The sequence below is a fragment of the Ictalurus furcatus genome, chromosome 4 (assembly GCF_023375685.1).
Source record: "Ictalurus furcatus strain D&B chromosome 4, Billie_1.0, whole genome shotgun sequence".
NCBI lineage: Eukaryota > Metazoa > Chordata > Actinopteri > Siluriformes > Ictaluridae > Ictalurus > Ictalurus furcatus.
Genome location: NC_071258.1, coordinates 30,538,291 through 30,553,545, shown reverse-complemented (window position 1 = coordinate 30,553,545; position 15,255 = coordinate 30,538,291). Strand labels below are relative to the sequence as shown.

Here is a 15,255-nt window from a genome sequence, read left to right as displayed (position 1 = left end):
GGCTGCGAAATAGGAGGCTAGACCCCTTCATGCCTAAAGAATACAAGAAGAGGTATAGTATGGGGTTTCTTTATTCTACAAGAGCACCACTATGTTACATCAACAGGACTCCACAGACAAAACAATAGCTATACATGCTATTTTCTTTCTAACACTCCCACTGCCTCTGCTTCCACCTCTGCTTGCTTTAATAAAATATATCAGATAAGGATGTCATCATTGTCTTATATTCTTTCATCCGTCACTGCTTTATCCTGGTTAGGGCCATGCCACAGTGGATTTACATTTACGGCATTTTTTGGCAGACGCCCTTATCCAGAGCGACTTACATTTATCTCATTTATACAACTGTGCAATTAAGGTTTAAGAGCCTAGCTCAAGGGCCCAACAGTGGAAGCTTGGCAGTGCTAGGGCTTGAACTCCTGACCTTCTAATCAGTAACCCAGAGCCTTTAACCACTGAGCTACCTCGGATAGATCCATAACCTATCCCAGGAAGACTGCGGGCTTGGTGGAAATACATCTTGGATGAGACACCGATCAATCATCATGGTGCAATGCATACACACATTTAGAGTAGGTAATCCACTGACCAACCTGGGAGCCCATAGGGAACCTACCTAAGCAAGTGGAGAACATATGAAACTTTATACAGACAGTAACCCAAGCTCCGGATCAAACCAGGGATGCTAGAGCTGTGAGGCAGCAATGCTACCTGCTCCTCTTGGATTTAGCCCACTTCTCCACTCACCTAGTGTACAATTCAGCTAGAGTTTGTGTTACCTATTTTGGCGTTTCACCTGCTCTTCCCACTATTCCATCATGCTCATCAAACAAGTCCACGTGATATTTATCATGCTGGAATGTAGGAGGGTCAACGTTGCACAAACAGCAAGCTCAAAAAAGGCTAATAACTGATGATCCAATTTTATACTTAGTTACATTTGTTTAGGTGTGCTGCTACTGGTGGAGGCGACTTATGTGTTTATCTTATTTTAATACAGTTTGGGTGCTGTATGACATATTGATATATGACTGGTCTTGACTAACCTGATCACGTTCCCAAAAGTTGCTGAGTTCCCTCATGTCACCAAATCACTCTTTTTGACAAAATGCTAATATCTCTCCATCTTTCTGTTACATCTGTATTTTCACATTCTTGCAGTTATTAATAATGCAGTTATTTATCTTGGAGTTACTCATTTACTCATACATAGCATTCAGATATCAATCTACAGAAGGGAGGGATGTAACCTTTTACAATTCAATGCATCATTTGCTCTCACTAGTAAATTTCATATTTAGATGGTTATTTGATTAACCCTGGGTCAGAATCTGTTATGAAGGCTTATGGTAAGTAGACATGCAGGGATGCATCTAATTTATCAAGGATTCAATTGTAAGGAGAGCAAATAAGACCATAAAACGCATTGAATTTGACAAGCCAGGTTGTAAAGTGAGTCAGTGAATAATTTCTGGACTGTGCTCTCTGAGACGGCAAGAGATTTATCTCTGAGAAAACTGAATATAAATTATCGCACCTGGAGTGAAATCCAAAAAAGCCTTTAATTACTTTTGTTGCCAATTATATCACATTGGCCAAATAGGTCAATTAGTGAAAGTCAATAACTGGTCATTGGAAAGGACATGAGAAGAAGCTCAAGGAGCTTGGGTCCTGTTTTCTTGGTACAAAATATCGCCCTCTCTTATTGGTTCTCTCTATATGTTTTTATCGAGAATAAACTGTTTGACTTTTTGGGTTTTTCAGTACTAAATGTCGATAGGACATGAATGAAAGGATCACGATCATGACCTCGGTAGTTTCTTCTTGCAGTGTAAGAATATGCCATTTGGTTGAAATAATACACTACGGTTGTGCCTAATGCTGAACGCTCAAGGGAGCTTCCTACACTGCATAGCACTGCAATAGTTTGCAGTGCTATGCTGCATAGCACTGCAAACTAGGACAAGGTCCCTCGCTACCTCTCTGTCTACTGCTCTCTCTGTCTACCTTTCTGAAGCCTTTGCTTAACTGTTGCTCTTTCTCCTAAAAAGAAAACTGTCATTCACTTGGGATTATCCAGTATCTGAGGTAATATGAGGGGCTAAAACAGCAGCTGTGCCTAGTGATCTACACCCTAACAAATATGACCTTGCCTAAACTGGAAATATGACAAACTGATCATGCAATAGAACATGCCTACATTAAACATTTGGAATTTCCCATTGGAGTTAACGCGATGCTTCAGAAGCATCTTATTAAGATCTTGAATAAGGATTGAATACTAAATGTGTTTCCTCTTTGAACACAGTACATTAAACATCCAAGATGATTTGATTAGGAACTCATAAATCCACATGTACCTCGCACTTGCCTATCTTTTGCTTGCATATGCAATGGCGTAATTTCCTGTCTCTAAATGAGCAGTTCATTTAACTTGGAAATAACCTGCCACTGTGTGCATGTATGGGTGTGCACATACAGTATGTGTGTCCTGCCCTCCAGAGGTTTACTGTCTCTCTCTATATCTATTTTCAAAAGGCAACCCCTTCTCGATATGAACCTCCAAACCCCCAGCACCCCCTTGTGGTCTGAAGGGTGGTGGTTTAGCAGTGCTCGCTATCCTATAACCATTCCCCATTCATATTCATCAAACACCTGTTTGTGCATAATAGCAGAAAGACAGCAATGAATCACATTTCTTCGTGTTCCTCTGGTGCTTGATGCTTTGCATTGTACACAAGCCCACTTAGACCGCCAGTTATTCGGTCGTGTATAAAGCTGAGTGGGTAAGTAACTGCGTGTAATACTGAAAGCCTAATTATCCTCTTTGCATGTATGCCCTTTCGGGCTCACCTTCGTCTCTCCTAGGGACATTCGTTTTAACTGCTTTGAAAATCTTTCAACAAGCTTCGTTCTGTGCTGTGCATCTGAATACATTTTATCCATCCTCTCTCTCTCTCTCTCTCTCTCTCTCTCTCTAGCATGGAGAGCAGACAAGAATTGAATGAAATTAGAAAGCAGCAAGTCTTAGCAAAGTAGAGGCCCGCCGCAGCTCAAAGTTCAATTACACTACGTTTGATTTCTCGCATGGCTTAATTAAAAGAGGGCTGGTGAAGTGGGCGTGGGAGGTGGACAGTGGCAGTGCTCTGGCATCACAATATATCCCTAAAACATAATGATGGAGGGAGGAGTGCAAAGAATGAGACAGAGGAAACAGCTAATGTTTATAATGTTGTTTGTTGTTTGAATGTGAAGAAAGCTATTATTATTATCTACTCTGACTTCATAAAAATAAATGCTTAGCATATCCCCTCTATTTAGTTTCCTCTGACAGATGGCCATTTTTGCCAACTTATCATAAGCTGCCCATCAAACTGCATAATAAAAAGTTTCACGCAAAACTCGACGACTGCTAAACACCAACACGTTCTCTTGGAGTCTTTCTTATGAAATGTGCGAAAAAAGAATGGAGCCATCAACAATAATGGATCTCTAAATAGCATTTTCTGCTTTATTAGTCATAGCTAATAGTGCTGAAGGAGGGTGGGATTGATGAAATATGGCGATGCTTTTGTTCGCTCTGATAATTCTGGAGAATAGTGTTGGATAAAAAAAAAAGATTGTCTGACAATTGCGCTAGGTTTTTTTTTTTGCATGCTGGGTGCCTTCTGCCTGGCACAAGTGGAAATCTGGAAGGAGGAGGGGCTGACAGAGATAAAATGAGAAGAAAATATCGGAGTTAAATTTGAACAAAGTCAAAAAGAAGCAAAGTTCCATTCATTATAAAAAGAAAAAAAAAGGTTTGTCTACCGATGATGCAAACTTCACATCATCGCATACACACACACACACACACACACACACACACACACACACACACACACACACAATATCTGTTTTCTTTTCTGGAATGTATTAGTCTGAGTGAAAATGCAAATCCACAGAGAGTTTCAGAGAGTAAATCTTAATGATGCAGGGATGCAAAGTGAATGCTTACACCCTATTAAATCCATGTGTAGTTCATTAGCATTGCAGCACACACAGCACTTTCCTGTTAGAGTTACCTTGCCAGTAGTGTGTGTGTGTGTGTGTGTGTGTGTGTGTGTGTGTGTGTGTGTTAGGAGTTGAAAGAGGTATAAATTAGAAGAATGTGAGACTTCTCGGTACAGAAATAGATGAGAAGTCAGAAATAAAGAAAGAAGAAAAGAGGAAGAGGTTTTCTATATCAGGTTGTAGCACGTGTCTCCTGTGTATTTGGATGCACCCTGCCTCCATGTGCTATGTGTCCAATTAGAGTAACATAATCTCTGTTGGCTGTGCTCTCAAGCCGCATCTGAAAGAACTGGGACAGACATAGGAAGACATCGGAAGAGAGAGACAGACAGAGAGAGAGAGAGAGAGAGAGAGAGAGAGAGAGAGAGAGCGGGTGAGTGTTTACTCACGCTGGATGTCAATAGTAACGCTGCTCTCCTTGCCATTGGGGACCGCTTTGTTCGACGCACGGCAGATGATGGTCTGTCCCGTCTCGATGTTGGATGGTGAAATGTACAGAGTGCTGACTGTACTCTCCTTCCTGCCATCTCGAAGAAGGGTCTACAAGGAGCAAAGCAAAAGAAACATGATCAGTGGGGCAAGGCAAATGAAAGAAAGGGCATAACTAAGCTAGGCTGTCAAGTTAGCGTGCAAAGGGTCAAGGAACACACAAACACCATCAGTCAAAGGCCGTCCCGATTCTTGGGATTGGAGTAGAACATTTCGCCAACGAGATGCCCGGCAAACAATAGAGACCCCTGCTGCACTCCCAGCCTGTGGTCTCTCCATACCCGGGGTAGATTGATTGTGAGAAAAATAAGACAAGACAGTCTGTTTGGAGGCTTTTTTCTTGGAGGTTAGTGCACAGGGCGTGGCTTGTTTTACTCTGCTGGTAGACCAAGCTCGGCTGCACTCACCACATTGTTTAGTATCATCTGGAAGGACTCTACAGAATCTACTTTCTCGACTGAAAAGAGATGGCTTAGAAAGAAGCGAGATAAACAGATAGAAAAAGACACTGGGTGCGGAGTGGGCAAAGAAGTTTCACCTAGTGGAACAAATTGGCAGTGCCATAGAGCGCTGGGCAAACTGCTGAGAGATGACATCCTCCAGACAGCCCTGCATGCACTGCAATACCCACTGCAATGGAAAGATTCCCTATTCCTAAAAACTCTTCCTATTAAAAACTAACTGGCCTGTTCTATACATCTTAGCTCTTGACGACAATTTCTGCCATAAGCGTTGACTTGTGCTGCTTTGAGAACCAATCTGTAGCTCACACTTTCTAAAAGTGAAAGCCCTCCTCCCTCAGACAGTATAAGAAAAGTCCTGGAATAATGGACTGAACCAGAGCAGTAGTTATATGCTAATAATTAGCATGTTCAGACTATTGACAGTGAGCTTGCTAATAGTAGCAATTACTGCCTCGCTATTTCATAGCTCCTTTTTTTGATTAAAGGAAAGAAAGAAATAATAAAGATCAGAATGAAAGCTGGTGTTTGCCATCCCACTCAGAGGGAACTGGGGCGTGGATGGAAGTGTCAAAGGATAAAATAAAGCACTTCTGCCTCCCTCCTCTCACAAAGTGTGAAACAGTTGTTCAGCGAAGACTAAAACACCTAATGTTATCTCAAGTTTGTGCACCATTATATAACATGGTCAGGAAACACCATGACCGAGAACACTGGGTACAAGATGGGAGTAGACCTTAGATGCAATGACTGGTTATCGCAGGGCACCATGCACATACACATTCATGCACTCAGGGGCAATTTAGAGTCACCAATCCACCTACGGGCATGTTTTTTAGAAGGTGAGAGGAAATCCAAACAGACGTGAGGAGAACAAAACTTCACACAATAACCTGAGCTCAGGATTGAACGTGGAACCCTGGAGCTGTGTCATTACCTACTGTGCTTCATGATAATTCACACAACTCAATTAGTCTGAATAGTAGTGCAAAGGTGGGGTTGGTCAGTTTGGCACAAGGTTATCCGGTTCAATCCTGAGCTTGGGTGACTGTCTGTTTGGAGTTAAAAATGTTCTCCTGGTGTTTGTGCTTCAGGGTGTCCTTCAGGGTTTCCTCCCAACATCCAAAAACATGGAATGGATTGGTGACTCCAAATTGCCCCTAGGTGTGAATGTTTGTGAACATGTTGTGATTCATGTTCCATCCAAGGTGTATTCCCATACCCTTGTGCCATGTTCCTGAGCCCCAGATACACTGTGTCCCTGGGAAGTACAACACAATTACTGAAGATGAATGAATGAATGAATGAACGAGTTACAAATGTTAGGGTTAATTTGTCCAAATTTTGACCAGAAGACCTTTCAAAAATGACCTTGTGTAGACACAGTATAAAAAAAAATCCCATGTAGCACCAGTCTCTCAGTCAAATTTAATCCTGAACTAAAGTAGAAGAAAGAAAAGAGAATCTCCACTGACTACACATTTTTTCTTGGACTATACTTAGTCTGGCCTACAGCCCCTCCTGCTTAGCCTAAATCGTGTTTGCCACTTCCAGTAGCTGAGCGATGTGAGTCAGATGGAGACGGTAAAGCCTCTGCTGAGCCTCACAGCACTTTGAGCCCCTGCAGTGAGCTGCAGGCTGTCAGTGAATAGACGTGCTGATAAAATATGCTCCATGACACAGTTGGTGCTGCTTCTCTCATGGCCAATGGCCTGTCTGAAGCTATTAACATTGTGTGGACACAGAAATGGAACGGGTCTCAATGCCTAGCCTTTGCTTGGCCCAGAATAGCTCCCAATTACAAGCTAATCATTTCTCATATAGCAGCCCAGAAGCTTGTCAGGAGAATAACGGACCTACTTTTTTGTGTGAAAGCAGCAGGGGGTAAAGTGAAAAATATGAGCAAGATAAGCAAGAAAAAGAGAAGTCCTAATACAATTTACACCTGTCGAGAGAAGCAGGTTTGTCACAATATAATTAAGCTAGTAAAGAGCACTGACTTCCAGTTTTATTCTATGTTTATCCTCAGGATGATAAAGGTCAAGACTCAGCTGACATTCTATCTTCTTTTATTGCTGTATTTTTGATTTTTGAAAGTTAATTAACAGAGTGAATAAGACAGACCTGCCATACGCAAACATGGAGAAAATGAAAACTGATATCTAAAAGATGTGGAAAAAATTGGAACTGTGATTAGATGTCAAAGGGCTGTCTGTAGAGTTAATCATTTGACTTTGGTGTAAAGTACATTCTGCTGTTAATCTAACAAATCTTTGATATATCAAAACACACACATGGTGGTGGTCTGAGGTTCTGCATCAGATTAAGGCAATGAGTTGCAATTACTTTGTTTTCATTATTATTTAAAAGAAAGTAATGGTTTCTTCTCAATCCTGGGGTCAGACGCCATTCTTTGATTAAGCAATTTAATCCCTGCACCTCAGGTTCTGATTAATTTTCGCCATTTTATGGCACAGTTAATTTAATGCCTCTTTACTTTTCCCATCTCCGAATTTTAATTCAGTGGCAGAATGCCAGTGAGGGTAATAAGCTTGATAATAGAGAAGAATGGACTGATGTGTCTAGCTTTAATAGAAGAGGTCAGATGTACTAAATATAACTGCACTTGTACTGTCTTCTTACAAACAAACCTTCCAAAATTCTCTGGTTGACCCTGTGTCATGAAAAATTAATTCAGAGTGCTAATAAAGTTCATTAGAGTGGCAACAGTTTTCCTTTTCAGAAGGTAGTCTCATGGTGAAGGTTATGATGAAAGCTTTGCTTCTAATTATATTAGTGGTTATGTGGAAATAAAGGATGGGAGAATTAATGAAATTTGAGAGGCAGGTAAAGAAGAAAGGGCTTTGAAGGCATGTGGGTGGATATGAGAACAGAAAAGGACGCAAAATAAATTTACCCTGGAGAACAGACACTCAAAAAAATATGCTAGCACAAATGAAAGTTGGTTAATAATCAGGGAAGAGTTATCATTTCATATAACCCACTACTAAGACAGGACATAGGTCATATGCAAAACTAATAAACCGATCTTACCTATTACAGCTTGCAACATATGTGATAATTCAAGAGTGATTATATCTTCTACAATATGCTACAGGATAGTTTACAGTTCCTATAGGTATCGTAAGACTACTAATGCTTCCTATAACAGCTATAAAGCTAATTATAGGTTTGAGATTAGCATTAGCATTTGATAGACACTGTGCACTGTACTACAAAGCTCGTCCGGCGTGCTGCTCATATTAAAGCCGCTAATCTCAAAAACATCTCTTTGGCTTTTTGCTAATGTAAAACTACTCTCCTGTGGACTACAAGCACCAGCCTTATTGCAGCTTATTTGCTGATCTCCTGTACTTCAATTAGCACTCATACCCAATCCCTTCAGCTATTCAGAGTGTGAGGGAAGTTAGAAGGAAGCATGAGAGATAACTGAACATTAATGTAAAGGCTTTTGAAAGCACAAGTGTCACGAATGCAATCCCTAACAACACACACACACACACACACACACACACACACACACACACCATCATTCACATCATTTATCCTGATTATGTTGGCATTAGAGAGTCAATAGTGCCTGGCCATAAATCTCCTTGATCAGGCCACCTCTCCAGAAAATGACATCATTTTGTCTAAGTCACATGAATGAAAAGTACTTTCAACATGGCTGACTGCCATCTTATGCAGCCACAGCATGTGAAATGGATCCGAAACTTCAGCAAGGCGTGATTAGGATTTGATTAGTCAATGGTGTATTTATTGTATTTTTTCGTTTGTTGATGCTGACTGTGGTATCGCACTAAAACAACCTAGCTATGTTAGACTGAGAAACCGGACAACTATTTGGTTGCTATATCACCCCCTAAGGCTTTTTAGCACATGTAAGCTCTCAAATGTTAATGAGAACACCATAAATAAATCATTTTGAACAATTAAATGAGTTAATATGAAAAGATGACAAAAAAAACAATAACATGGTCATTATTAGCATTATTTTAATTATATAATGGACTGTTTAACTGGTTAGTTATCACACACTTCAAAAAATAACAACCTGAAGTCAATGATTCTGCACAAATGACACTTATTTTGCAGTTGCAATTCCACCCCAGCAGGGTAGATGGCGATAATCGTGACAATGATGTCTAAAATAGCTTCCACGAGAGCGGTAAGTCTCATAGAAGCACTTAGGTCCTTTTTTAGAGAGTAGGAATTGGCTTGATTATTCCGTTAAGGCCTGCTTACACCAGCATGCTGTATATGAAAGGATGTCAAATGTGCGTACATGTGCTATAATTTCACGGATTTTGATAGCCAGTTAGCTACCTTAATTTGTGCTAACAAGATTTCTAAGATTATTTATATTTTTTATAGGATTATTTAACTCATATTTTTAAATGTTCATGATTTTCACTGCAAACACTAACAAGTTAGCTAACATGAGCTAACTTGACAGATTTTCTGAGAACACCATTAAGTCATCTTCACTGCTAACACTCACCAGTCAAAAGTCATATGTATTACGGTTCTTGATTTCCACAGGTAATATTAGCTAGCTATCTAACATAATAGCATCTCAACAAATCAGTCTACTCAGAAAAGCTTCAAGAATGTGTCTTTGTTAACCGGCACAAACCTGCAGCATGAAGCGAGCTACAGGAAGACATCAGGAAGTTTGCAAATTTGGAGTGGAAGACCTTGAGTGGCTTTCAAATAGCCCTAACCTCAACCCCACTGAACACCTTTTTGGATGAATAGGAACACCGACTGCTTCTATGCATGATGGGTTGATCATGTTTGGTTATCATTTCAACCACTGTGACAAAATAAATAAAAAGAACCACAGACCCCACTTTGAGAACCATTGGTGTATATGATGGCATGGCGAAACATTTCCACCAAATTCTGAAGTATTTGCAGATTGTTTAGACATGACCATCCAGGGTGTTCCTGAGATATATACTTGATCTTGAATAAGATAAAGCAGTTATGAATTAATGGATAAATCATCCAGTGAATACAGTCTTTATATTAAGTAGTGATAATAGGTATTTTCAGACAGAGCTATGGGTTCAGAGACATTCCCACCAGTCTACAGTATCCAGACAGACACAGCTCTATTATCCTCCATATTAGCCTCCATTACTCAGACTAAGCATTCACATCTTAATTGAGTGCATTGCTTTTTAATGTTACGAAAAGAGATATTAGGAGTTTGGACGGCTTCCATCCGTCATCACGCAGAAGGTCTCTCTGTACCAGAACTGCTGCCAGGCACAGGAAGCCATCTGATTAGCGACACCACCGCTAACGACTGCATGCAGCTGCATGATGGGTAAACTGCCACTTCTTCGTCCTGGCCAGATCGATGCCATTTATCTCCCATCCAGAAAAAAGCCAATAATAGGATGAGAGGGACGCCCTAAAGGGCGGGCTTGCATTGCTCATTTATATGGAAATGGTGAGGATGTGGTGATTAGAGGCTGGAGGGTGCAGATCTCTACCTGAATTTATTTCTGGGTCAGAACTGGGATGCTGAATGGCAGGAAATATGCTATTGGGATAATTTGCTGTAGGCAATGTGAAGGTCTTAGGGAGCTGTGATTGGTTAAACTGGATTGGATACAGAGCATATATACATACACTGTTTTGCAGCCTGTGAAACCACTTCAGATTGTCTATTAAAGATTTTTTCTGCAAACCAAAAGACTTTCCTGAACTGAAGTTGATGGGGAAATAATCACTGATTAATTCAGTCTGTTCTCTTCTGTCTGCTTAACATCTTTTCATTTATGCTTTGTTATTGGGTCATTAAAACATATAAAAAATTATATATATATATATATATATATATATATATATATATATATATATATATATATATATATATATATATATCCGCACTCGTCTATACAGAGTGTGTAAGCGTTCTACTCTGTTTTGATGATGATGTGAAAGTGCAGGTGCATCATGGATATTTTAAGAGTCAGTAACAGCTGAACTGATTAGGTTATGGCATCCAGCAACTTGATCAAAACCTGACATTCACTGAGAGAGCAAAACAAACAGCAAGGTTTTAAACATCTTTATTCAGAATGACAGTTTTTACCACCTCAGTTGTTAAACTGGTATCTCACACATGATCTTTGTGAGCTGATACCAAGACAAGGTTAGAAAGTAGCCAGAATAAACAAATTTTACATGTTGTTTTGGTCAAATTCATACTTATGTTTCTTTGAACTAGAGATGTTCTTAAAACAGAACAAAATCTGATTTTAAGTCATTATTTGGCTATTTTATAGAATTCGGCAAGCGTGACATTTGACGCATTTTCCCAGACTGCTACACATAAACAAACACTCTTTTGTAAGATAGAGCTTGGACAATTCCAGGTGGTAGAACTATTATAAGTGGAGGTACAGCTGAATGGATCTGAATTCTGGTAAAAGACCAGTGCTCAGCCTTATCTGGCCATCTGCTTGTTTTGTTGACACATTTAGCAGCTGCAAGCTGGATTTCCTGGGATTTCTCTCCAATCACACAGAGCTGAGGGCTAAATTGAAGGTTAACAGATGGTGCGAGTGATCACAGACATGGTGCAAGAGGCCATTTGACACAAAGCTTTAGTAAAACCTCCATACATTTTGTAAAGGAATTAAACCCAAGCAGCAAATAGTGTTTAACAGAAATAATAATAAAAAAAATACATTATCAGTCATATGATGTTATTCCCTTTCTTATATTCTTGAAAGTTGTTTATAGTGTAAATTTAATGTGTGTTCTCTGTATCAGAGTCTCCTGGGCAGAGCTAAATCTGTACTCACCTTAGAGTACATGGCTCCATTTAGCACCTCCCCATTTCGAATCCAGATGATTGAGGCGGCAGGCTTGGCATTGTCAGCATGACACGTCAGGTTGAGAGGGTCTCCAGCTCTCAGGCTCACCACAGGGCCTCCATCAATAACTGGGTTATCTGGTGGAACTGCATCATGGAATGAAGAAAGAACATCACGCATGTCAATGAGTGGCAGAGCTCTGGGGGATATCCATCTGCTCAACTGAGCTCAAGTCGTCAATATTTTATATGGATTTCTACAACATGCTACTTGTGCTTGTCATGTTTCTAAGAAACTGGCAAGCTCAACGTGTGTTCTTCCCATGGCGGAAATCTTACTGATTGTGCTCACACTGGAGACTCCTTCCATAAATGTTAAATGAACCTCTCCTTACAGAAAGATTCACCATATCAATTTTATTTGTTAAATAACAACACAATGTTTTATTCCATTTATTATTATTATTATTATTATTATTATTATTATTATTCATCCGCCCATTTTCTGTACCATGTATCCTACACAGGGTCACAGAAAGCCTACCTCAGGGAACTCGGGGCACAAGGCGGGGGATACCCTGGATGGGGTGCCAATCCATTACAGGGTACAATCACACACATACTCACACACCCATTCACACACTACAGACAATTTAAAGATGCCAGTCAGCTTACAACGCATGTTCTTTGGACTGGGGGAGGAAACTGGAGTACCTGGAGGAAACCCCCCAAAGCACAGGGATAACATGCATACCCCCCAGCCCCGATAGCGTGAGGCCACCATGTCTATTATTATTATTATTATTATTATTATTATTATTATTATTATGCTTAGACTATGTGGAGCATCCCTGGGAATTATTTATTAGTATAGAAATTATGACATATTAAAAGGAGTGCATTAATATAAACCTGTAATTTGCAGCTGTCCTGCTGTCTGAGGTGCTGCTATAGAAAATAAATCAACACCTTCAGACTAATCAGATTCAAAAGTTCTACAATGTTAAGATGTGTAACACACAGAATGAATCCTTATCATCTCATAATGACTATCCCATGGTATTAAAGCAATATCCTCTATGGGCTATGTTATACCAACACTGCACTGCAAAAAAAATCTCAAGGGTTCTTTAGATAGTTAATGGTTCTTAGCTTCCATAAGGGGTTTATCAATGAAATCCTTTGTGGTAGGGAAACATCCTGTTGTAAGGTCTTATATAGATTCTTTAAGTGTTTCCACTGAGTCTGTGCAACTTCGGGTTCTAGATTGAACTTTTTTTCTGTGTGTGAGTGTGTTGCTGGCAGTGAGTAAGGCTAATCTATTTTGACTTACAGTATTACTGAAAAGTGATATAATCATATTGAGAAATGCATTCACAAAACTGCATTAGGTTTTAATAGTATGTATGTGATGTGCATCTATTCTATCATTCTGGGTCAGAATTCTCAGTGGTCCATTTGTGTAGAAACCAGATTTTTCGGTCAAAAACTCGATTCTTGGCTGTTTGGGGTGTTATTGGTTTCTGAGCAAATAAATTCTCAGCTTTCAAACTGTGTCGATAATATTGTGGAATTGAAACAATAAATATGGATCGGAAGCTCTCAAAGATAGGATGATGAGTTTATCTGTGCAAACTGATGAGCTGTGCATTATCTCTCTCTCTCTCTTTCTCCGTTTCTCGTTCCTCTTTCTCTCTCTCTCTTAAGTGAACAAGTGCGTGCCAAAAAAATATGGCTGAAAAGTATCATTTCTCATATGATCAATATTGACAAAGCAGTAATAGTGTTTTCCCTCGCAGAAAGCTATCACTAATGTAAGAGTCGCAATATATATTCTTCCAAATGAACAGATTCTGTTGTGAACTGATACAAATACAAGTATGTATAGGAGCTGTGCTATTTGTTTATTTTAAAGAAAAATTTGTAAAACGTTCACAGGGCATCGGATTGAGACTAGAGATGTACATGACAACAAAAGTTTCTGTGAAAAAAAACTCAAAATTCACGAGCTGGAGGTTTTTACTTTAATACGGTCATATATGAAGCTTGCAGAACAAAGAAAGACAGCATTCATTAACATGACAGCTTTCACTCAGTCATCCTTAGTAATTGCCTGGTCAGGGTTGAGGTGGTTTATATTAGGCTACCAGTTCATGTATATTTTGGGAAATATAAACTAAACAGAATTCATCATGCTTGCAGTGTAGGCATCTCTACCTCTGAGTCGGTTCCAGTCATCATAGAGTTTATTCTGAGGTTTAGGTTACGCCTTTTTAAATTGGGCAGTGGTGGCTTGGCGGTTAACGTTCTGGATTACTGATTGGTAGGTCGGGGGTTCAAGCCCCAGAACTGCCAAGCTGACACTGTTGGGCCCTTGAGCAAGGCCCTTAACCCTCTCTGCTCTGCTCTGGGGCGCTGTATCATGGCTGACCCTGCGCTTTGAACCTAACTTCCTGGAATGCTGGGATATGTGAAGAAAAGGATTTCACGGTGCTATAATGTATATGTGACCAATAAAGACTCCTTATCCTCCTCCTTATCCTTAAATTTGGATACAGATATGATCATTTGGAGCACCAAACAGATACAGATAGCGGCACTCTATTACTCCCCTATACCAATGTACATAAAGAAGCATATCTCATGTATTATTTAGAGTGTTAGCATAAAGCTGAGTAAAATTCTAAATGCATTCCTGGGTCAAGGTGACTTAAAATGATGGAGCAGTTCACATACATATACATACACACACATATATATTCCTTATAAGTAATAAAGGTATAAATTTGTGCCATGTGTATATTACATTCATTGAGTAAACAGGTGAATGGAAAGACCATTGCTAAGAAAACATCTGTGATCTGACACTAGTACAAAATGCAGCAGAAAGCTGTCGCGCTGAGACCTGAGTGCATTTGAACTTAATGAGAGCAGGTGTTATTTGTATATATGATTAGATTGATGGGAAATGGAACGCAATGCAGCAGTGTGTGAGCATGTGTAATAGTAGCAAAAGGGTGGAATAAAGTGAAAGGAGTTTGACAGGCCGGAAAAGGAAACCAGCAGGAGAGAGGAGGCGTGTGAGTGCTGTTAAGACTTACACATTTCAAGTTCATGAATGGTACTAATTACATACTCTCTGTTTCAGACACTCCCACGTGACTTGCACATGTATACATGTACACACGCACACACACTCTGATGCTGTACCCTTAGAGGAGCCTACTGTATATGGAAAATCAGATGAAAAATGCAGGTGGAAACAGACAGTTATAGAGAGAGATAGAGAAAGAGAAAGGGTTCTTAATGGCACATGATATATGCTGTTGATTCACTGATTTGAAGAGTGAGCCCAGCCAACACAATGTGCTCAGATGTGATCAGAACCCA

At 39.8% G+C, this 15,255-nt stretch overlaps 1 protein-coding gene across 2 annotated transcripts in view; it reads right to left on the bottom strand.

Moving 5' to 3' along the window:
• kirrel3b (kirre like nephrin family adhesion molecule 3b) overlaps nt 1–15,255 on the bottom strand; it is a 219,447-nt gene that overhangs the window by 39,316 nt on the left and 164,876 nt on the right. For both annotated transcript variants that reach the window (XM_053623572.1, XM_053623573.1), the window contains exons 4-5: nt 11,855–12,012; nt 4,446–4,596 (exon numbers count right to left, since the gene is read on the bottom strand). In XM_053623572.1, the coding sequence (XP_053479547.1) occupies nt 4,446–4,596; nt 11,855–12,012 (309 nt within the window). The remainder of the gene's footprint in view (nt 1–4,445; nt 4,597–11,854; nt 12,013–15,255) is intronic.